We start from the raw sequence: 25,695 nt of genomic DNA, 5'->3' as shown, positions 1-25,695 counted from the left end.
TAAAGTGATCACTAGTGTTGAAAACTGACTAGAGTTCAAATTTAGAGAAGTGATTGGATGTGATAATTAAATTAGGCCATCCGGGTTTAATAATAATTACCCGTAATGGAAACCTGAAGTTTCATTTGATAATGTGCTGACGCTTTCTCAATGTTAAATATATAAAATGAATTGAATGACAATACGTAATATTGAGATTGAGTTATATTTGGATTGTGAGTTATAATAATTTGTATTGATGAAAATTTCAAGATTTAATATGTTTTGATTTTTTTTATATAAAGGAATAATGGCTGATAAAGGAGTAATGGCTGACAGAAGTTTACCAAAATATCTTATATATTATTGTAACCTATCAAGTTAACAGAAGCTCACCGAATACATTATTTAAGTCTTTAACGATCCAGAAGATCATCACCTACTAGAATTACGAGCAAGTGATTTATGCTTGTATAACAATTTTTTTGATTGGGGCTATTATATGTCAGCACATATTAAATTGGAGAAGAAAGAAAAACGTACAACTGCACAACATATGTCTCCCCATTGACATTGATCTCCAGAAGAGAAAATATTATTGAAAATTTAATAATAAATACACATGAAATATAAAGTTAATGAATAAATGATTCTTCATCAAAATTGTTCTCCGGAAGAGATGAATTTTGATTGTGATCCTCCCAATGAAATGAATTTTAATGCAAATTTATATACTAAGTTGGTATAGAATTAGACGCCCCTATAAAAGAGATATTTTACCAATTTGGGGGAGAAGAAATAGCAAAAGTTGGAAAAATCGAAAAAAAAATTAAATAAATAAAGAATATTTATGATCCCTATAATGGTAATTTGAAAAGTTATATATATGCCAACTTTTGTATATATATTATCAAGATATGTTCTACATTTATGATTTGATTTGTATTCAGTTATGACTCATGTTGCATAGCATTGAAAATACATTTTGGTCATATTAATTATGTTTATACATTGAGATAAAATCTTGCCAATTGTACTTGAATCACTACATCTGAAGTGTAGGTTGTATATGACCGGTTCCAAAATAAAGATTCGTTTAATAGATATGATATTTGGCAAGATAGTGCAGTTGACACTTATAGTGTAATATTATATAAATACCATTGTGTATGAAATACCCTAAAAGTGGTATAGATATCTGAATTATTATAATAGATGGCCTATGATGTAAGAAAAGTTATGATGGTACCAATGAGAAATGTATTCAGATATCATAGTAAAATAGCATGCGGAATGTAAGTTAAAGGAATTTTATAATACCGATACATAATGGAACCGATGAATAATATGCATATGCATAATGGAATGGACTAATGAGTAAGGGATCTGAAATATATGTACATTTTGATGTCGACATAATGATAATGATCATAAGTTTATCATGGACCCGAAGTCCAATGAAATATGGATTTTTAAATCCACACTGTACAGTGTCTTGCATCATTTTGAGTCTTATATTCATGTGCATGTGAGTCATAGGTTAATTGTTTATTGCATATGTAGGAAGTTAGATGCATTACTCATTGTATAATTTGTTTAATATGTTATCATGTTTTATATATCTCATATTGCATGGATTAATTTCTTACAATGGTTGTGGTGTATGTGAATGTTCATTCAAAGTATAGTAAGACATATTTACAACTTTGATGAAAAATTAGAAAGAGATATTTATATTCCAATAGGCTTATAATTGTAATGAAATTATTGATGACACCTATTTAATTGCACGTTATGAATCATGTAAGAAGAGTTCCTGAAGAACTTATATACGACGTATTTATATATCTAGCCCTACAAATTAAAGTTTGTCTCTAGAATAATGCAATTACTATCAAACTCTTGAAAAGTCTATGTAAATACATCAGTGACATCTCAACCTGAAGTTTGAGAATATAAGAGTTAGTGATCAGATTTACAATTTGTATTCGCAGAAAAATTATCGTGTAGTTAATTACGAAACTTCTAAAGAAACGGGATACTTATGCGTGAGACTGTTTTCTTATGGTCCAGAAGAACCATGATCAATGTATATACTTACATATGTTATAATTCATATGAGATTGAAGAATGACATTAATAATGTCAAGTTTTGTGATCAAATGATTATTAATAAATGTTTGATCAAATAATGATCATCAATTTCTATTATTAACAACTTCCAGAAGAAGTCATAATCACATAAGTTTAATTTATAAATCAACTATTAAACAAAGATTTGAAATAATGATATTAGAGATAAACACATGTATGGTGAAATGAAGACACTTCACATGTTCACGTGAAGACTTGAAGAATTGAAGATGCAACTTCAGCTTAGGAGAGTCGAAGATCAACAAGTGATATTTTACCAACTTATTAGAAGATATCCAACATATTGGATTCATTGTTGCGACACTAGAAGATCTCAAGTTATGTATTCATCAGGGGGAGAAAATACGCGCTGCACTCTTTTTCCCTTGACCATAGTTTTGTCCCAAATTGGGTTTTCCTGGTAAGGTTTTTAATGAGGCAACATCTCGAGCGTATTACGAAGAATGTTGTACTCTTTTTCCTTCATTAGGTTTTTATCCCACAGGGTTTTTCCTAATAAGGTTTTAACAAGGTACAATATTCGATAATGGACATCCAAGGGGGAGTGTTATGAAAATATTGTGTGGATATCCATTATCCTCTTTGTATGCTTCCAGAATATTCTAGATCAGATCTAGGGTTTATTTTATCTAAGCAAACCCTACTTATAATATTCTATGTATATATATACCCCTATCATATGGAATAATATGAACAGATTAATTCTCTCTCAATCTCTCATCTTTCCCCCTTATTTTATAACATTATTATTATTATAGTGATAATGACTGGATAAAGTTGTTGATTTATTTACCAAAATGTTATGTGATAAACAAACCCAGAAATTAACCGGGGCTTTCTCTTTTTCAACAATCTAATTATGGAACTTACATTTTACTTTCCACGATTCGATTTTTTTAGCTGACACGTGTTGACTTTATGTCAACCATTGACATAATGTCGTGACAAGCTAAAAATGAAAAGTGTTAAAAGTAAAACAATAATGCTGAGAATTTTTTTGTTTCAATATATATACATCGTATTAACTTACAATAAAAAAAATATCATTAAAGTCAGTAATAATGTAATACAATGTTAAACATTTTGAAATAGATCTGAAGGTCTAAATTGGATACAGTTAAAATAAAACTTTTAGGAACAAAATTTTTGGCTGAGGATGAAGGGTGTTTAATTTTCAATTCATTTGGTGGCTTCCTTCACGAACAAACACAAGACGTGGTAGATTAGTGGATTTAATTATTTTTAATTTTGGTCAAGTAATAGAAGGAAGAAGTAAGAAGTTAACGTGCTGATGAGTGGTGCTAAAGTGGCCTCCATGTTAATTAGTAAGATGCGTCAAAAAAAAAAAAAAAGTTAATTAGTAAGAAAATAAACACGTCATAAACGATGACATGAGATTGAATTACTGTCTTGTGATCATTAGTGATATCAATGTATCAGATTCGGATCGGTAAAGTTGCACCTGCATGGCTGCATCCATCCATCATTTCCAACCATGGTTTCATCCATATTTACCGATCAGCCGCTTATATCATCCACATTTATTATTCATCCTATGTGGATGAAATGGTTGAATCGTATTACTAACAGTGAATATATAACACTAATTAATACTTCTTTTGTTTTTATAAGTAATTCACTTTTTTTTATTTCAATCGTTATTTAATTAGAGATTTTATACTAGCTAATTTTGGAAGTTTTAACAATTTTTTTATTAAATTGGTCTTTACTATGGTTTGTGTCAGATAATATAAAACTCCTTGATTAGAGTGATTTCCATTGATCAATATTTATAGGGTTACAATGAGAAACCTAATCATATTAGGTAACTACAAGATATGTACAGATATCAAAGATAATCTTATACAAAATATATCCTAAACCTAGGATGAGAATATTCTATGGATATTCTCTATCAGTTTGCATCATCCATTTTTAAAAATATTTTTCACTCTATCTTTTTACATGAATTTTTTTTATACACATCAGTACAAGATGCACCAAGGTTATTATTTGCTTATTTTGATGAGAAATTAGTAGAAAATATCATCAAAATAAACAAATAATACTGCACCATGTACCCAGGTGTATACATGGATATACCAACCTTTGCCTCCCACTTGGTATGCATTCACTTCAAACTCCAACAGGTTCTCATATGAAGTGAGATGCATTATTGCACAATAGAGTATAAAACGTATTTTTGAGCCTCCACCATTAGTATAAGCTTATGATTGAATTAGTCCACACGGATGGTTATTAGAGATCTTTAGAATATAGGTTGGGTATCTGGAGGCATTATTATACACTAATATGTATGAATATTCTTGGAAAAATAGCAAAAATATGCTTAGAAAAAGAATGAACAATCCCTTAACATAGAAGTGTTGAAAACATCTGGTATCATGACCAGGACCAAAGAGCTAGCTTTGTGATCAGTGAAGTATGCGATCCTTTTGCTTCCTGAAAATGCCACAGCAATAAGTAGCTCCGATGTATCGACAAAGAAGGGGAAACATCAGCCTAACCAAGTTATAGAAAAGAATTGGAGCACCCACTAAAATAACAATGATAGCCCTCTTGAAACCGAACAAAAGGTAAATTGCTGAACCGAAGGCGACTGTCATGTTTAGTATAGAGAGAAAGAGCATCATCAATCCAAAAATCAACCTCCTAGGAAGAAACTTGAGAAAGTCTTTTTCAGTATACCGGGATGTTAAGATCTTCAAGAAAGTTAAAACGGCAGTGACTGAAAAAAAGAGAGAGATCGCGTCTGTCAATGCAAATGCACTAAAAGCCCAACGATTATACAAATTAGGACGCCCTTCACTTGATTCACCTCCCGGAACGTTCATTGCTGCACTAAATACTACTGTTGTGATCAGCGTCGAAGCGACTGTGCAAGCGCTTGCTGTTTCTTTCATCCATTTTTCACCTTCTTTCATCAACTCTTGGTGTGTCTCACTAAAAACCATCCAAGGAGTTTTTCCCTCTTTATTTTTTGCTTCTTTCTGACCAGGCTGTACAAATCTCTCCACTTCCTGTAACGTACTATAGACATATTAATAAATTCATCTGAACTCATTTAAACTTATTTTACTTATAAGTTGAATTTAGTTTGAAAAATTCATATGAACCCTTTATTAGTACTCCCATCCGTATTTGTTTTTCCATCTCATTTAAAATTTCTCTCAACTTTTTACTCAAATTAAGTGGAAATTTTATATGTGAAATGAATCTAATAGAGCCGTAATACAAATTTAGACTCTAAACAACAAACAATTAGACATTGCATGATACTTCTATTTTATAACAATCAAAATTCTTTGACTGACACAAATATCAATGCATAACTTTAATCATTTATAATTGTAGCTATAAATTATAAGAAATATAAAAGCTTGATACATCTAATAATGAAAATATACATAAAGACTAATCCAAAAGTATTTTATATGACAATATATGTTTTTATATATTGATTAAAGTATAGTAAAAGTTACATGAGAATAGTGTGTTGCGATTATTATGAAACAAAAGAAGTACACAATAGTAATGTGTGCGTGGAAAGAAGCAAACCTGGAACCATTGCAACTCTCGCTGAACTTGTAGAGCAGCACCCGAGACATGTTTAAGGCGGTCTGGCCGAGGCAATTGGCCAGCCAAATGTAAAATGTTATTATCTTGTAGGTCTATATACCTTGTTACTAAATGCCTGTAACCATTCATCTGGTAAATGAGATTGAAAACATTTTCCCGACGATGTAAGACAGCCAATTCAAACATGTTACGATTCTCGGTATCAGCTGCCCATATTGCTGGAGGATATGCCTTCACAATCTCTTCTATGATCTCATGAGTGCCTAACTTTGCTGCTATTAGGACCGGTTCTTGAAGCAAAATGAAAGCTTTGGAATCATCCATTTGCAAAATCTCCATGCATAAGCTTTTTACTAGCTCAATTGCATGAAATTCCTTCAATTTTCTTTTTTGGCAATGTTGAACAAACTTCACTGTGACCCAAAAGTCATTGTAGTTTAATAAAGGTCATAAGAAATTAATAATATATAGTATTATATTGTATGATGCAGGTTTTATACGAGTATCATTTTAAGAAATACGGTACATTTTATGCTTATATATGTAACACTTACAGAGTTACAGCTACTTAATATCATTACCCGATTTAAAATTTGATATTAATAGATATTTGTTATGTGTACCCATGAATGAGTGCTACATAAAATTGTGACAATATTTCTTTTCACAAAGCATCACCCAAAACAAGAAAAATGCTTAAAGTGTGAAATGCCAATTTTATTGCCTAAAGTAAGACTTTCATAGAATTACTACTAACTTACCAGGATTATAAAAATGTGGTTCTGAAGGTGTGAGTGTAACATCACATCCACTAGGGAAAGCGCTAGAAATTCTCGCGAGCACAGTTAAGGGGGATTCTACACCATGTCCTTCAGGTGTTGCCACATTCGGGTACTGGTCAACTAAATCGCGAGCAAAATCTGTTTTAAAGCAATACAACAGTAAGATCAGATCAGATCACATCAATTAGATCTAATTTAACTATGTTAGTTAAACCACACATGCAAAAAATCAGCTATAGACCTATAGTTAAAATGAGTTCGTTTTTCTAAGCTATATGCCCTTGAGTTTTTCTATGGTGTACCCATATTTTTTCATAATTACAAGTTGTACCCAGAGGCGGATCTTTTAAGGGGCGGGCTAGGGCTTGGCCCTCCTTAAAAGTTTAACCCAACAAAATTAAAGTTTAACCCAACAAAATTAAACAACTTAAATTGGAGAGCACATTTTATAATATTGAAAAAACATGGACACACCTTAATTAGAAACTCAACAACAGTGGCATAACTTTAAAAAAAAAGCCAAAAATTATGCAAATCTGAAGGACTCACCAAAAAATTCAGCATTAATAGCATGAATGAGAAGCTCAACACCAGATCTGCCTGTAAAAGGACTAGGCTCAAATTGATGGCTAGTAGCTTTCCACAGATACCAAATCATTTTCTCGTGGCCATATTGCGCAGCTCTATGAATAGGGAAGCCAGATTTGCTAACAATATTAGGCAAATCTGGATTCTTATCAACCAGTAATTTGGCAGCTCTAACATTGCCTGTTACTGCTGCCACTGAAAGAGCAGTCTCCCCATTTTGATCAGTTAAGGCCAGGTCTTCAGGGGACATCCTCCTTATTAGTGTCTCAAGAAACTCATAATCTTTCCCTACTGCTCCCACGGCTATATGAAGTGCTGTTTCCGAGGCTATTGTGATCTTCGCCGTCAACGCCCCCGGATCTTTGTCTAGAATTTTCTTTGCTTCATCCCATTTTCCTGCTATTGCAGCTTGGTACAATGGCAAGTAACCTCCTACATCCTTCAATTTATTCTCTGCTTGCCCTCTTGCACGTGGAAACACTACAAGTGCCATCATATAAAGCATGTTTTACTCAGCCTACTTATCGATGAGTTACATTTTCAACAACTTTCAATCAAAAAAATATTTGACATACACTTTCCAAGAAGTGATACTCTCAATTCCGATCCTTGTGGGATCATATATAAGTTGCATATAGCTTGTACGGATAGTAGGGTATACATTTTAACATAAAGAGATCCCCTCGCTCAAAGCACTACTTTATTACTAGCTAAAGATTGAATGTCTTCACGAAAAATAGATAGATGATAAACTAAATTCGTAAATTTTATTAATTAAGCTATACACATTAATACACTCCATAGAAGAGTTTTCCTGGTATAAGATTTTACTCCTAATATATAATCGTCATCTATGATTTAAAATAAAACTCCATATTTGATTATCAAAGATATATTAGATCATAGATAAATTCTACGTACGTAATGTTGTAGTCGTATTAATTACAGCCCTGTTTGATTATTTGTAAAAAAAAAAAAAAAAAAAAAAAAAAAAAAAAAAAAAAAAAAAGAAATGATTATCGAACAGCCTGGAAGATGTACATCTGGTGACATAATTTATACAATGAATATAAAAATAGATGCTTTGAGGAATAATAATTAACAGCTTAATCATCGTAGAAAAGATAATGCTTACGCAGAAAAATATTACAACATTCATTACGTGCATTATATTATTGAACGTGAAAGTTTTGGATCTGATCCCTGCAACCCCTTGATATTATTGACTAATTGACCTTGACTTTAAAATGGATCTCCAAACTAAGATTTATTATTATTATTATTATTATTATTATTATTATTATTATTATTATTTGGAAGAAATCTCTAAATTAAGGGTCTGTTCTGTTCAGCTTATTTTCAATTCTGTTCAGTTCAGCTCAGTAAATCAGAACATGCCCTAAGTTGAATACTTAAATTTGTGAGTTTTAGTGCCACAAGTAGCATAACTTGGTCAAGGTGAAATTTGAATTTTCTTATCTTTTGTACGGAAACAATAGTCACTTATATAGTTATATGAACTTTATATTATTGGTAAATTCTTTAATTTGAGGCATCTAGAACATAATAATGATTATGAAAACAGGTAACAATCATTCATATATTGGATCGTGTAATTTGGGTTAAGATATTTTGATAATTTTTTTTTTTTTTTTTTTTTTTGGATCGTGAAAACGTGATGATGATTGGGTCATAGTTTTCAATTTTAATAAAATACTTCTCTGTAGATAGGAAGGATACTTAGCAATAAATTTATGATTGGGTCATAATTTTTGATTTTATTGCTAATAAGCGTAATTAGATGAACATTATTAGATATTTGCTACGTACTATTACATTATCTTCATTTTGCTTCAAATCAAATTAGCTACTATGGAGTACTAGGTCTGTATTTAAGGAAAATAAAAACATTATTTTAGTTTAATTTTCCTTTCTTAATAATTAAGCATAATCGCTGTTAAAAAAAAGAAATACATGGATGGTAAATTATAATCACTTGGACTGATATAGACCTATAGTTATCTAGATAGTTTAAATACTGCTAAAGAAAAAATAACATTGCAGCAATATAATGCAGCTACTATATATGTATAATTATTCCTATATAGATGTAATGCACTGTAATGAGTAAACCTAAACATTATTCGTTAGTTAACATTGCTTGAGAATGAGAAACATGAGTTAAGCAAAATAAGGATTGTTCCGAAAAAACAAGAAAATGAAAAACTTACACATTCTGCGGCTACCAAAGTCACTCTCTTGGCCAAGTTCAATGTCCGCCCTTGATTTAGAAGAACTAACACCCATGGATCCGTTCGCTTCAATTCCAGTACTATAGGTGCTTTCAACAGTACAGCTTCTTACGGCTTATAGTACTAGTAGTATTAAATATATTGTGATAAGTGACTACGCATTATTGCATTTAGCATAATTAGTCAATAACTACTCTAATACATTATACACATGGTATTGATGTAATTTCATATTTTTATTTTTTTTTTGTTACGGAGTATATTTAATCAATCCCCTATGATTTTACCTTACAAAACAATAAGTTGTGTCGGGTCTAGAGAACCCTCTTATCCTGTCAAAATTAAAAAATTGATGACTTCCCCTTACCTAATCCAGAAATAAAAAGTCAATGAATCAGTGGACTATCATTACCAAATTGTCTAGCGGTCTAGCCCAATGGGCCTGATTTATTCTACTTATGAAAAGCCCAAGGGCCATACTCATTAAATCCTCATATTTTCAGTCCAAGGCGCAAGTGTTTGACAAAACTTAGGGTCTGTTCTCAACAACAACAACAACAACAATAACAACAACAACAACAACAACAATAATAATAATAATAATAATAACAATAATAATAATCAATAAGTAATAAATAATAATAATAATAATCAATAAATAATAATAATAATAATAATAATAATAACAATAATAATAGAAATAATAATACTACTAATAATAATCAATAAATAATAATAATAATAATAATAATAATAATAAAAACAATAATAATAATAATATTAACAATAATAATAATAATAATCAATAAGTAATAAATAATAATAATAATAATAATCAATAAATAATAATAATAATAATAATAATAATAATAATAATAATAATAATAACAATATATAATTGAAATAATAATACTACTAATAATAATCAATAAATAATAATAATAATAACAATATATAATTGAAATAATAATACTACTAATAATAATCAATAAATAATAATAATAATAATAATAATCGATAAATAATAATAATAATAATCAATAATTAATAATAATATTAATAATAATAATAGTAATAATATGATTATTATTAATAATAATAATATGTACATTTGTATATACACATATGTATAGTAATAAATAATCAATAAATAATCAAAGATCAATAATCCGTAGTTAAAAATCACTAATTAATAAGTTCAGTTCACTTCAGTTCAGTCAATCGGAACAGGCCCTTAAGTATAGCATTTGCCTGATGCCCACTAGAAGTTTAATTTATGGGTAAATATGTAAATAAATACTTTAAGCAGCATTATTGTCTTAACACTATTCATATTTCATAGTTACATGTTAAGGGAATAAGGGTAAATATGTGAATATACATGTTAAGGAACATAACAGTCTCAACACTATTCAAATATTCATAGGTGTTTAGTTCTACTTTTAAAAAGGTAAGAAAGTGAATCAGTGCCAATGCACAAGGTTTGCCCAATTTATAAAGAAAAGATAATCTTAGGGTTCATTTGGCATTGTTGTGGTTTTTAGTTTTTGGGTTTTTTGTATTTTAAAAGTCTATGATATATGTCATATAATGAATAAAAAATTACTCAAACTTATTAAAATCATGCTAATTTTGAAAACTGACAACAGAAAAGTGAAAACACCTTTTGCTTGTTTCCTTTTTTGGTTTTTAGTTTTCAAAAAAATGAAAACTGAAAACAAAAAACAATGCCAAACAAGCCCTTAGCAATAAAAACACACAATCGTGTTTTGTATGCGGCTAGCTACACTATGTGACCACTTGTAAAAGAAAAATAGCCCCTAAAACACTAGCGAAGTAATTCCTGTAACATTAATCAGTGCCCCCTATAACATTAACCCCATGATGTTTGCTTATTGGCTGGCCACCTGGTGTGATTAACTACATGTAAGAATTTATCAAAATAAAATTATTGAAAGTTATTTTCTTTTACTTTTTTTAATAGATCAAAATGCATTATTTGCCATTATTGTGAAAATGGGTAGAACTAGCTAGGAAAACAAAGGTAGTAATAAAGAAGGGGTAAATACAAGTTAATCTCTGAGATTCACAAAATTTGTTTATCACATGACAATTTTGTAAATAAATTAACAACTTTTTCCATAAAAGTGGGTCCTACAGTGATGATGACTGGATAAAGTTGTTGATTTATTTAACAAAATGTCACGTGATAAACAAATTTTTTTTTTATCCCAGAGATTAACTGGGGCTTCCTCATAAAGAAGTGTTTTTTCTTTTTTTGAAAACAAGAAGTGTTTCTTTTTTTTTTTTTTTTTTTTTTTTTTTTTTTTTTTGAATAGAGAAGAAGTGTCTTATTTAATTCATTGTCAATTTGTCATTATTTGGAAAAACTAATCTTAACTTATTTTAGTTATAAAATGAACTTGAGAACCCTTTATTAACGCTTATTAATCCTTATATGAACTTATTTAGTACTTCGTATAAGTATAAATTAATTAATTAAACAAAAAAAAAAAAATACTCATCATTCGCTTCATAATAATCGCAACAGTTTAACATTTGATTTTCATGCTTACTTTGACTATACTTTTTACAGATACATATAAAAAACATATATTGGCGGGCAAAATATTTTTGGATTAGTCTTTATGTATATTTTCATCATATTAACCTTTTATACTCCTTAGTACATAGTACTACTCCGTTTTTTTAGTTGACACGTCTTGAGTTTAGCAATATTCAAACTTTTCTTGTTGACCATGTTTTGTGATTTATATATAATAAAAAAATATAATCATGAGGGATGTTAGATTCGCCACGATACATTTTTATAAAATATCAATTTTTTTTATACTTTTTTTTTATGAGTAATTAAAGATATAATGATTTGGTGCATTAGCTAACATGACTAAAAAAACTTGTCACCTAAAAAGAAACAAAGAAACTAATGATCCCCTATTTCATATTATTTGTAACAATTTAATATAAAGTGTGAATAAAAAAATGTCTAATCGTTACAATTTTTTTTTTGAGGCCTCTAATCGTTATAAATAATATAAAACGAATGTAGTAATTATAAATATTAATGGTCAAACTTGTGCATTTACGGTCAAAATATTGTGATTATTATGAAACGGAGAACAATCATCATGTTTTAAATAAATTGTGGTAAAAAAAAGGGTAATGCTATATGCAGCCGTTCAGTTAGGAATTTATCGACAATTCATGAGTAAATCAGTGTAATAAATGTTTATTTATTGTCAATTTTTTCCATTTTTAGCTTCTTATATACAGCCTTCAGGATGCAACGATGCATATATCTTTTTCCTTAAAAAAAAAAAATTTAAAGTAGATCCTCTACTAAGATCAGTAAAACATCAATTGACCATCTTAGTTAACATCTCCACCGCTCAATCCAAATCACCTACCACCACCATCATTGTCGTCATGTCGTGCAATCCTACATCACCCGCCGCACCGACCATTTTATGCATCAAGTGTAATGGATGACAATGGCAAGCTGATTTTTGCAATTTTACAAGAAAAGAAAGTTCATGGAAGGTAAACTACTGTATTTTAGTTTTAAAATGCTCTGAAATATGTGTTCTCCATTTTTTACTAACAATGAATTAGAGAATGTGAAACCCCCAATTTTATAATCGATAAACCCTAATATTTTATTTGGCTTTGATTATTGCAATTGATTGTTTAATGGTGTTCATGTCGTGTAGTATTGAACAATTTGAGTTTTGGTAATGAATTTTGTGCTCTTTTGTTGGTGACTTAGTGTGTTTGCAATTATGGTTATTTTTCTAATAATTTTGCTGTCAACATAATATGATACAAATCAATACTATAACTTAAATTACATCATAATGACAAGTAGTTGAGTAATATGTACAAAAATCAATAACTTTCATTACATTGTAATAACATAATTTGAGTTTTGGTAATGAATTTTGTGCTCTTTTTGTTGCTATGGCTCCGAAAGCCTCAAGTAGTAGAGGTTATACCGTCTGAGAATGCTTGTATGTATATCTCAAAGAATTCATCATACCAAAACATGTGTAATGAAATGTCAGATCAAGGCTTCTGTAAAAGAATTGAAGTTAGATATCTTAAACAAACAAACCAAAAAGAATTTAAAAAAAATCTAAAAAAGAGCTAAAGGAAATTCTGAAAGTGAAATTCGATAACACAGTATACTAGTTTGAATCATCATCATATACCTGCTGCTATCAAGGGAACGATGAAGTACTTCACATCAGTGAGTGTCCGTACATTAGATCTGTTTTTTGAGGCTTCTAGCTCTGACATGAGTCCATAGCGCCATGATTTGTGGAGCAAAACCTGAGCATGTTTGATCTTGTACCAGTCTTCCCCCGTGTGTTCTTTGCAGCGCTCCATCAGTTCTGGACACTCGGTTATCTCCACTTTCATTAGAGATATTACGTGCTGTAGCCCTTCTGGTAGTCTTGTTAGTTGCCGGCAGCTTTCAATACGAAGGTGCTGAAGTGCCGTCAGAGTACCAATCCACTCTGGCAGTTCTTTCAAGGCAGGACATGCTGATATCCACAGTGATCTGAGACTTTGGACGTGCTTCAGCCCCTCTGGGAGTCTCTCCATCTTTGGGATTTCCTGAAGGGTTAAATGGCGAAGGCATTTTAATGATGTCCATGGACTTCTTAAGCTTCCACGCAAGTGATGAACTATTCTGCCTGGAATCCATATTTGGGTATTAAAGTTGCCCATGCTACTAGCTCCATTGTCAGAGAGATTGAGTTCTCTGCAGCTGGAAATCTCCAACCTCTCTAGAGAGGATAGATGCTTCAGCTCCGAGGCTAGCAAACTTAGTGCATGACACCTCTCAACCACAAGATGTTTTAGGCAAGGAAGGTTCCCTAACCCTTGTCTGACCGCATAAAAGCTCTTCAGGTTGGGACAACCCTTAATTTGCAGGTATCTGATGCTGGAGTTTTTCCCAACCTGTCGAACTGCCTTCTTTGCACATTCTTCTAGAAGCATCTGATTGACATTGCATAGGTTAAGGTCTAAAACCTTCATGAACAAAGGCATAGATATCAGATTAGGGCAGTTCCATATCATCAATTTGGAAAGATGGGGGAATGATCGAATTGGTTCTTGCTGCCTTGATGTGGTTAAGGGAATGATCGAATCTGGTAAAATAGTCACTTCTTTCCGCCAACCCTCCAGCTTGTAAAAATTGTGGAGGGTAAGTTCTTCCAGGGATGGGAAGAATGGAGAATCTACTGATGCTTCTCTTTCCACATATCGTACATTGGCCATGTGTCTAAGGGTGAGTCGTTTGAGGGAAGGAAGTTCATCAAATGGTGGAAGATGCTCGCATTTTTCACATCCTTCAATGCTGATAACAACTAAATTTGGGAGAGAAGTAGCCAATCCATTCACCCCTGCCCAGTTTGGAAAGTCCCCCCCTTTGTACCCTTCTATACAGAGTATTTGGAGCTCTGAGTTTGGACGGAGATTCTGAAGAAGCTGCTCGTAAGGAATTCTTTCTTCTTCGGATAGGTTATGCGACACTATCTCCACATTAGAGACAGTTTTTGCCCAGCTGAGCTTTAATTCCCTTAGATGCGTTTTGCTGCTTAACTCTGCTTGTGAGGCTTCAGATATAATGTTTTCCGAAACTCCTGTAAATTCAATAGCCAGCCGACCTCTGAGGTTGTTGAGATCTTGAAGAGCTTTTAGCCCAGCCATGTCTTTGGAAAAATCCTCACCGACTATAAATCGACTCAGTGTTTCAATCTGAGTTAGTTTCTCCAAACCAAGAGGCATGCAAGTCAAATTATCACACTCATCAATCTCAAAACGGCCAAGATTTACTAGTTCCCCAAAGTTGCATGGTAACCTTCTCAACTTTGTGCAGGAGTTAAGTTTCAGTGTATGCAAGTTGTGCAGGTCTGTGATGGACTTTGGGAGAGCAACCAGACCATCATTCTTGGAGAGATCCAGGTATCTCAGATGGATCAGCTTGCCGATGGAACCTGGCAAATCCACTATCCCAAGATTATTCAAGTCTAAAACCCTGAGGCAAGTAAAACTAGAGATTAACGTATTGCATACTAACGGACCTATCCTTGTGTCAGAATCTGGTTCGTTGACTGAAAGAAGGGTCCGTAAGGTTTTAGATTCGAGCTTGGTTGATGAGATTTTGCTCAATGAATCTCCATCACATGTGAAAGAGACATGTTTGCATGTCGCATCCAGATTAAGCCCTGAATTATCGGTTATGCACAAGCTCACGATTCCTGCTGAATATTTACATGCCAGGGTGCGCAAAATGTGATGCATCTTACAGGTGACTATGTTCCCCAAATCATCTGTGATCACATCCTCAAAGAAGCACCGCCGTGATAATTCCAGAAAGTATTTATCTGCTGCTTTCTCTAAACTTCGACCATGCTGTGGGTTAATGAACCCTTGTGCTATCCAGAGACTAAGTAAATCTTGCTTGTTGAAGGTAAAATCATCAGGGAACAAGGAGCAATAGCCAAAACAAGCTTTCAGACGAGTTGGAAGATCACTGTAGCTGAAATGCAAGACATGCTGCATGATGTCTTCTTCTTGATTTGCACTAAATGTCAATTGACTGTTGAAAGATGACCATTTCTCCTTATTTTTTCCATAAAGAAGGCTTGCTGCAACTTTTATGGTAAGTGGAACACCTCCACAATTTTCAGCAATTGCACGCCCTATCTTCTCCATCACAGGATCCCTTTCATTTCCTTGTTCAGTATCCCTTTGGTTTTCTTGTCCTAGAGCAAATTTTTCAAACAAGGACCAAGAAAAATCTTGTGACAAGCCCCCTAATTCATAAGACCCATAAACTCCAGTTTTTGCATAATCTGCTACTTCAGTAAAGCGTGTAGTCACCAAAACCCGACTCCCTCTTGCACCCTTAGCTAATAAGTCTTTCAAGCGCTGTCCATGTGTGATACAAGCATCATCTAGGATGAGCAAATAGAGTTTCCCCTCAATCTCTCTCTGAAGTCGGCGCTCGTGGATGTTTGTTCTATTCTTACTTTCACTATAGCTAGGAGTCTGAGAAGTATCTATACTTTGACATCCCAGAAGATCACGAAATGTCAACCCATTTCGATGAACACGGGAATGCAGATGTTTTGCAGGTTTAGAATTTTGCTTATTATTAGTCCTATTTGTACAAGATTCTACAATTTCTTGAATGATTTCTTTTTCGTCAGATATATGTGAAACTTGAATCCACATTCTTAAGTCGAAATAGCCTTTAACCTTTTCATCGTCATAAACAAACTGTGCCAAAGCCGACTTCCCTATCCCCGGTGGCCCAACTATAGGAATGACAGAGACGCTGGTTTCATCTTTTTTTAGTGGTCGCAGCAGCATCTCTATGATTTTCTGTTTTTCAGTGTCCCTCCCTATCACTCTGCTCCTAGTGAGACTGTAAGTGTACTGGGGAGGCTCAAATGGCCTTTCAAGACGGTCATTTGAGTCGAAATTGTTTAGCATTTGCATCCCAAGACTTTTAATTTCTTGGCCTATCTTCTCAACTCGTTTAGCCACTACTAAAAGTCTGTTGGAAAAGGGGAATAAAAGACTGACCTGTTGTGCAACTCTGTTACTGGCGTTGACTACTCTCTGCAAGCCGCGACTGAGATTTTCCCCCCGATTTCCATTCTGATCTTCATCTCTAGGAAAGCTTCTATCATTAGTCCTGGTAAGAATTTCATCAAGGAGGTCATCAGCTTGATGAAGCAGAGCCACAAGATTCTTCAGGCTGCCGCGAATGGAATGATCCTCATCCACATCCAGTGCTGCCACTGCACCTTTTATCATCTCCAGTGACTCTTTCAAATTCACCAGTCTCATTGATGGGAGTAGCCACTGATTCTGCTCGCGGCTCAAGTTTCTTTCAAGGTTCTCCAATATGACTCCTTCAGCTGCCATTCTTTGGTTTTCTGATATGAAGGTAGTGTTGGAATATTGATTGTACAGTACCGGAGGTTTAGAAACTGAAATAATTTAGAATGTTATGTTTATGTCTTTCAAGTTTCAAAGTTGTTTTAACGAATGTTTCATGCAGCCCACTAATTGGTACTGTTAGACAAGGAATCAAATCACTTCTCCAATATTATTTGTATTTCCTGTAATATTTTTTAAATTTTGTTTTCTGTATGACGATTCTTAAATTATTTCACCATTCCTTTTATGGCGTATTGACTTTCTTTTCAATTGCTCTATTTCAGGGTGGAATTGGCTGGCAAAATATAGTGGCTGCAAGGTTATGTCTCCGCTTGTTGGTTAGTTTGTGGCAACTGGTGAGAATTCTCAACTTTCTGTTATAATTGTTAAGATGCATGTTTAATTATGATGCCATCATAACTACAATAACCGAACTTGATGCTATTATTAATTAAAAAAAGTGCCCATTTGTAATATTCGGACTTAGGTACACATGTTAGACACGAATATATATTGAAGTGGTCAACTCAGACTATTTTGTGAAAGAAGTTTTCCATGATTGTAGGCCAAAATGAAAATTAAAGTGTGTTCGTATTCATGTTAAAGGGTTGAGAATTCGACTTGGGTATTCATGTGAAATAGAGAGATTAAGTAACATAAGTTAGTATACACATACTTTAAACTTGAAGATGATTGGTGAAAGTACACTACAAATTGTAATAAGAAATTTGGTACCCTCATTATTAAAAAGAGTTTTAAAATTATTATTCAGACGGGTTGTCTTCTCATTACAAGGAGGCACATTTATCAAGATTGACTAATCTGATTGATGATTAGTTGTTTACTAAGTCTTAATCCATCTTTTTTTTTTTGAAGTAAGTCTTAATCCATCTGATTAACAAAGTCTATTACTATTATAGTATTATATTCCATTTAAGAAAGAAAGCTCCATGAATCATTTCACATGGCCTAGGTGTACCGTAATTGTCTTCCTATGTGCTGTGTTTTAGAGAGTTCTTCAATCTTCAATTCTGTATGTCAGATTTCCCAGAGACAGAATGACTTATATAAGTGGATAATTAGTGAAGCATATAATAATTAGCAAAATGGTATAGACTGATCAACATGTGATTTTGTAAGTAAAAATAAAAATATTAAGAATAATAAGTTTTTTTTTGTTATACATTCCTAAATTTATACTTCGTATAAAATTAAGATATTAGAATATGTACTATTACTCTAATAATCACTCGTAATATATATAGTGTAGTCACATGTACAAAATCTACACATGGAGGAAAAGTCTACTGACTCATCTCCTTTTAATTTTTTTTTACTACAAAATTAGATAATTAAAGATGTTAATTGTCAGATTTGTGTATTAATGAACATAAAAGTCAAGTATTGTAACTTTATGTAAGTGAAGTAAGTAATACGTTATCCCTTTCATAATATAGTGTTCCACAATTTCTGATTATGAACTTAGATCATTAATTATGTTACAGAGAAGAATTCATATGTAAATTGTCACACGTTGATGAAAAGGAGTGAAAATGACTAACATATAAGTTTACGGGATTACTCCCTCAATTCTAGGGTAGGGTGAAATTTTATGGACTTGTAGCACCAAAAAAATGGCCTAATAGCCTATGAGGAGGATTATGCAGTGAGCATGCAGTACGTATGAGCACTTGAATGAGGATATAGTTAAGCACCTTAAAAAGGGGTCTTTAAAAGATGATACATTCAAAACTTTCATCTTTATTAATCAAAATGGACAAACTTGACATGTCTTACAAAGTTACAAACCTATTTACAACCCAAGTTACTTAGGAGCTTTAAAGTAAAAAAAAATAATAAAAAACAACACAACTAATATTGCAGAAGACTTGGCTTCCTTAAAATTAAATAGGTAACTATGCCAAAATTAAAATTCAAACTAAGAGGATATATGTAAAGATTGAATACTTCCAATTTGAAATTTGTTATCAATAAGGTGAGCCAATCATGCTGATACTATAGTCAATTTTCTTCAATTCAACGGTTGAATGGTAGCCATGAACATTTGTCAAATTTTCTTTCAATGAATCCCATTCGATCTGCATGAGTAGTACCCATGCAAGAACTCATGAAGTCCTTCCGATCTAGTTTTTTCAGTCAGGGATCAGGAGGGACATTACTTAACTCCATTAGTAGCTTGTGGTTCTTCTTGTAGGCGGCAGGAAATGGTAATGAAATTGTATGTAATTTGGTGAGGAAAATTCAATGTAAATGTCCATGGTAATGCAACTCTGGCTGTAGGAACTAGGAAAAAATTTGTTTTTTTTTTTTAATCCGTTGCTTCCTACTGTACCACTTTTAGAGGTAATGAGAAGTTATGAAGATTATTTCACAGCTACAGGTGGAGTTGTATTACCATGAGCATTGTCAGAGACTTTCCTTGCCAAATTATTTATCAATTCATTACCATTAGTCACCTCAATTTTACCTCCTATCAAATGAGTTGTAATAGTTTGCCCTCCAATTGTCCAACATTCTGCATGACAAGTAGCTGTCTCATAAATTCTTAATGCTCCAGAATCTCTAGTTCTTTACTTCCTGAAACAGAACATTGTCAGTCAGTGATAAGGGATAATGTCAGATTCAAATAATGTGAATTAGCAATATATTCATTGTGTTTCTAGGTAAAATTGAGTAAAACATTTCAAAATACCTAAACTTTGCAGTTCTGACTTGTTTCTCCAATGATTGTTATGTTTTAAAATGATGTTCTGAATCAATGAAGATTGTAATATATTCCCTCCATTTCAAAAAAAATTGCAACACTTTGACTAATAATATGAGAGCTTTTTGGTCAAAGTATTGCAAATTTTTTTGAGTCAGAGGAAGTGACAAAGACCAGATACTCTTGGTTGCAATTATTTCTAGCTGCAGGGACAACACCAGGGCCAGGGGATGGCCGGCATAGGCTTTGGCCACCCCCTGTACTGTGAATGTTGTTTCCTTTTTGTGGTTTTACTTTGTTTCAACTTAGTACATTTGAACTCAATATTAGCAATATGATTGATTATACCAGAAATCTGTATTTTTTTTTCCAAAGAGAAACTTTATTCCATGAAACTTACTTGTTGGGGTATGAGCTATGAGCTAGAACAACAATGGGGCACATGAATCTCGAATTCTAATGTTAGGGATGTGCTGAACTATGTGGAAATCTTCGCCTCCAATACTAGTTGAATCCCATGATTTAGCCTTTCTGAATCTACTGTTGAATTCAGTTGGCATGCGTGCTATCTCCAAGGTTTCAATAGTACTTATGAACTTCACTTCTTTTGGCATTCTTTCTAGACTAGCACAAGAGGATATTAACATCTTTTTAAGACATTGCATTGTCCTCCTTTTCATATCCCATATTTTTAACTTCGGCAAATTAGATAATTTCAATTCCTCAAGTGCTGGGAACGAGTCTTCCTTACAAATCCATTCACTCCCTATGTACGAGTCCTTGGCTAATCGTAGGAACTTTAAGTTATGCAGCTTTCCTAAAGCATCCATAGTTTCCTCCTCCTCAAGCTGAGTGAAGTGCAGTTCTATTTTTCCAAGGCTAGAGGGAAACTTAATTGGGTTTGACCTATCTGGTGCTCTTCCCATCAACTTGAGTTTTTTCAGGTTCTCCTTTGAAGATAACGCTTTTAGAGGCAACTCCAATGAGAAGCTATACTGCCCATACCAATCCAAAGCCAAGGCATAGAGATGATCATATGTTTTGATCAGAGGGCAGTTGAACACTGCCTCTAATTGTTCAAGACTTGATATCCCTTGTATACATAGCTTTTTAAGATCGGAGTTCAAGTTTTTAATTTCTTTTAGTATCCAATTTCCTCCTTTTACACCCCATAACGTTTGTAGCTCCTTGAGAGTATCCAACTTCAAGTCCTCCAATGTGCTACTTGTTGAATCACCCGGAAGGAAAAGATGTCGAAGACGTTCCAACTTTGACAAGACATTAGGTATTATTACTTCATTATCATGAGCTGATATATCCCAATAATCTAAGGTCAATAACTTCCGTAATTTCCCAATTGACTTGGGGAGTTCTCGTATGTTTGTTGATCGTATCCTTAGATACCTCAAGTGAATTAAGTTGCCTATTTCTTTTGGCATGGTGCTATCCGAGGTTTTAACTCCAATGATATCCAAGACCCTTAGCAATTTGAACTTTTCGCATACTAAGGCCAGGTCCAATTTACCTTGCCGGCTCACTCTACTAACATGTTTGCCAACTCCAACACCAGCACTGGATTGCGCGAAAAGCAGTAATGATCTAAGATGAGAGTTATCTGCCGAAAGGGGTTTGGAACATTTGCTGCATGGAAATATGTACATAAATAAATTAGTTTCAGTCATAGAATATCCTGTATATTATAGAACTTATAATATATGAAGGAATTATGAACAATAACAAAGTTTTGAATATATGTGTGCAGGACTGCAGGTGCATGGAGAAGGGAAGCAATGTAAGAACATCGCAAAGTGTCCACTGCACTTATTGCAGTAATGCAGTGTTAAATCAGAAGTGTCTCAGCCTCCTGTAAGTTTGATTAAGGTAACTGTATAAATGATGTATGATTTTATGAAGTACAGTATTAGTTTTATCATTTATTTATTTATTATTTGTTTTTATAGTTTATGGTCACATTTTAAGAGATAATAGAAATCACAAAGATAAGAATTGAAAAAGTCAGACAACTCATACAAAACCTGTCATCATCAGGATACATCTTATGATGTAGACTAATAGTGCAAGTAGAAATAAATAAGTACTATGTATAAACTATTAAAATCAGATACTAATTAATCTTCTATAGCCACTTGTACTTATTTAGAATTGAGGGGCGAGAATCTAATGCTTACACATTCCATAATTGTTTATACAGCCTAGCAGGCTAATTTTCACAATGGACTAGCAAACAACAGTAAAATAATGCAGGCAACTAAGGTCATTCCTTATAGTGTGCTATTTCCTCGAAATTTCCTGGTTCGTAAGCAAATGCTTATGAGAATTGACTAGTTCAGAGACTTTGAATACTTATGTACTTATAATATTGCAAATGACTGCAATAACTTCAATGCAAAATTTTGTATGAGGAAGTCTCACAATGATCCCTTATTGTGAGATTGAGTGGCTTTTGTTGTTGATGGTAATAATCTTAAGAGGTTATTTTTTTAAACGAACCACAGTAAACTAGTGTGAAACTGTCACAATTATACATCTAATATCTTGCATTGTATGAACTTCAATGCCCATACCATATCTAGTTTATTTGATCACAAAACTGTATGCAATCCCATAAATTGGTCATGAAGCTTGTAAAGAAGTAGAAATGATGCAGTAATTAATCTGAAGTTATTGGCAATGCACATTTTATTTGCTACAAATCTTAATGTAAGAAACCTTTTAGCTTGCTTCAGAAATTCGATTAGGATCTCCTTCCTTACTCCTTTTTGGGGTTTCACCAGTCACCACTACTTCGTTCCCTCTAGTTACGGTTTAATGAGGATGCCCCAGTTTCTCATGCTGAGAAACAAATCTTGTTTCTCACGTGGCATTTTCGTAAATAAACCAACAACTTTATTCAACTTTACTCAACTGTGGAGCCCACAATAATGAAAAAGTTGTTGATTTATTCACGAAAATGCCCCCATGAGAAACAAATTTTGTTTCTCACCATGAGAAACAGGGAATTTCCTGGTTTAATTACCATATATGACACTAGGTGGAAAAGAAAGGCAGAAAAGTGTATACATACCTGAAGTCGATTGCAGCTCGGCGTGATGAATGAGTCCCAGTGCCTTGATCAGCATCTGAAGCAAAAATGGTGAGGAAGTCTAGCTCTTGGGCTTTCAGAATACAAAGGTCCCTCATTATATCATGAACGCGGAGAGTCTTGACTTTTCCAGCATAAGTTTTGGTCACAACTTGAACCATCGTGTGCTCTACTAGTTCTTGCAAGAGTCTATTTGCTGCATCTTCAGGCGTTTCGTTGATTTTTGTTTTCCGTTTAACAAATCCTTCAGCAATCCACATTCTCTTCAGTGACCCTGCAGAGATGGTGGAATCTTCTGCTAGGAGTCCCAAGTATAAAAAGCATGGCTTTAAGTAAAATGGCAGCTCATCATAGCTCAAGGCCAAGATATCATTTACTGGCCTGTATAGATGCATGCCCTCTTCGCTGTCTAAGTGAGAAAACACCCTTTCCCATTCCTGGATAGTGTCCTTTATCTTAAGGAGTCTTCCTAATGCCACTATGGCTAATGGCAGACCTTTGCATGTCCCTAACATCTCCATAGCCAATCCCCGGTGCTCCTTAGCTAGCTCTCTTTCATTGCTTTTAGTCATCTCGTTAAACAGCTTCCAGCTGTCCTCATCGCTGAGGAATCGTGTGTAATGGCATTGCCATTTCAAGTCGGTGTCTGCAGAGAGCTGCAGATGCTGTCGAGTAGTGATTACTATCTTGGTTCCAGTGGTCGTAAAGACACTAGAAGATTCATCCTCATCACTGATCAATAAGTTGTGGAGGATCTTCTGGAAATATTCCCAGTGCCATACATCGTCCAACACTACTAGGCATTTTTCGTTGCTCAGTAGATATTGGAGCCGTGATTTGGTCAACTTAAAGACTTCAGTGGACTCATCGTTTGGTTGATCTTGATGACCAGAAATTATTGTGGAAGCAACGCCTCCGAGGAGTTTATTTCCAGTTCCACTGCCTCCCAATTGTCTAAGAAGTTCGGACATTAGCACTTTCTCATGATATGAGTTCCACTCCCATTCTTTAGAGAGCGGTACCCATGCCTGTTTCTTGAAATGCTTACTGATCTTCTGGTGTTTGTAAATGTTCCTAGCAATGGTAGTTTTGCCAGAACCACCCATTCCTACAATGGCAAGCACATCAACTGGCTCGGAGCTAGCCTGACTGCGACTTTGGGCATGCTCATCCAATTTTCCGACTAATAACTTAATCAGCCTATTCACATCATCATCAATGCCAACGACAAATTCATTGTCAGCTTGGAGATGAGCTTGCTGGAATGCCAGTGCACCATGGACTTGTGCCTCCCTCAACTTCTTCTTTGGGGTATTCGACGATCCTTCACCACGCTCATGATCATACTGATCTTTCAACTTGGTCTTTACCTCTTTCATCTCCTCTAGGAGCATCTGGATCTTGTTGGAGGCCTGTTGAACCCGAGAGGACTTGAAGAGGCCGCGTGGCATCAGGTTTCTAAATACCTTGCCTTCAGTTTCGGATACAAACGTATCCACAACATCCTCAGCATTATAAGCAATCCTTCCAAGATCGGCCAGTGAGGACCGAACCTGCTCAATGTTTCTCGGCTCCTTGTTTCTTACTGAATCAAGGAACTCCTCCAATTTCCTCAGCTCTTTGTGCAGGTTTTTTGCTTCAGATTCCACATCATATAAAGCCTTGGAATCTTCAAGAATCAGAGTATCGATGTGTTCTGCAGCAAAGGACACCGCGGATTCAGCCATCTCCACCAGCCCACCCTCACGATTCACAACTCCCGTTCAACTCACTCTTTGGGTCGTGCCTATATAATTAAGGCCCTCCAGTTTTTACTTTAGTTCATTACACACTTATACAATCAAATCAGCAGTAAAAAATCTAAGACGGATTCCAAGTTGAAAAAATCTCTTACTAGCTGGGTGTTTACTTTGTCTCGCTCACCCAGAAGTATACCAAATAAGTGGCCAGCTGGATCCAATAAGCACGATCTTCATAGTTGGAATTGCGAGAGAAACATGGAGGAGATAGCTGTATGAACACCATGATTGGGAATATTCATTGATTAAGGCAAGGAAGAATTGACTTTTTAGATCTTGGCGAAAGTCAAAACTAAGCAGACTTCCACAAGGTGTTCTCCAATAAGAATTATAGCAAGTGTGAGTATATAACATGTACTCAATAATTCCAAAGACGTAGGAAGAGTATTATATTAGGGGTTTAAAAAGTGGGACAGAGGACATGATTAGTGCTATGTTTGACCAAATGAACAGTGAGTGAGAAGATCAAATAAAAACGTACTCCTATTATACGTAATAAAAATTATGTATTGGCGCATAATAATATTGAAAACCAAGGTTTTCTCATATTTTCCTTTAGGAGTAGGATTGTTTTTAGTGAGGCTACCTCGTGTTTATATGTAAAAGGTCTTCGATATATACAAATCAACCTTTTCCTTTGTGACTATTTCGTTGTATGATAAATTAAGAAAAATAGCTAATAATATGAGTACAACTTTTCATTGTCAAAAATAGCACTAGTTTCCATTCC

General features: G+C 33.7%; 3 protein-coding genes across 3 annotated transcripts; all 3 read right to left on the bottom strand.

The window, feature by feature from the left end:
* Window positions 1–4,568: 4,568 nt before the first annotated feature.
* Window positions 4,569–7,596, bottom strand: LOC145638326 (uncharacterized). Its single transcript, XM_081689299.1, has 4 exons — window positions 7,065–7,596; window positions 6,495–6,653; window positions 5,713–6,146; window positions 4,569–5,174 (listed from the first exon to the last, which is right to left on the bottom strand). Exons 1-4 carry the CDS (start codon window positions 7,594–7,596, stop codon window positions 4,569–4,571), a joined length of 1,731 nt encoding a protein of 576 aa, XP_081545425.1.
* A 5,726-nt stretch (window positions 7,597–13,322) lies between these two features.
* LOC145625012 (putative disease resistance protein RGA3) lies at window positions 13,323–17,033 on the bottom strand. Its single transcript, XM_081678097.1, has one exon. It carries the CDS (start codon window positions 16,889–16,891, stop codon window positions 13,577–13,579), a length of 3,315 nt encoding a protein of 1,104 aa, XP_081534223.1. The 5' UTR covers window positions 16,892–17,033; the 3' UTR covers window positions 13,323–13,576.
* Window positions 17,034–20,485: 3,452 nt separating this feature from the next.
* On the bottom strand, window positions 20,486–24,893 carry LOC145638316 (putative disease resistance protein At1g50180). The gene is made up of 2 exons (XM_081689288.1): window positions 23,149–24,893; window positions 20,486–21,704 (listed from the first exon to the last, which is right to left on the bottom strand). The coding sequence occupies exons 1-2, from the start codon at window positions 24,891–24,893 to the stop codon at window positions 20,486–20,488; spliced, it is 2,964 nt and encodes a 987-aa protein (XP_081545414.1).
* Window positions 24,894–25,695: the final 802 nt, after the last annotated feature.

Source organism: Chenopodium album, chromosome 1, assembly GCF_948465745.1.
Source record: "Chenopodium album chromosome 1, dcCheAlbu1.1, whole genome shotgun sequence".
In the NCBI taxonomy this organism is placed as follows: domain Eukaryota; kingdom Viridiplantae; phylum Streptophyta; class Magnoliopsida; order Caryophyllales; family Amaranthaceae; genus Chenopodium; species Chenopodium album.
Note: the sequence above shows the minus strand (reverse complement) of the source record. Positions and strands in the feature narration are given on the sequence as shown.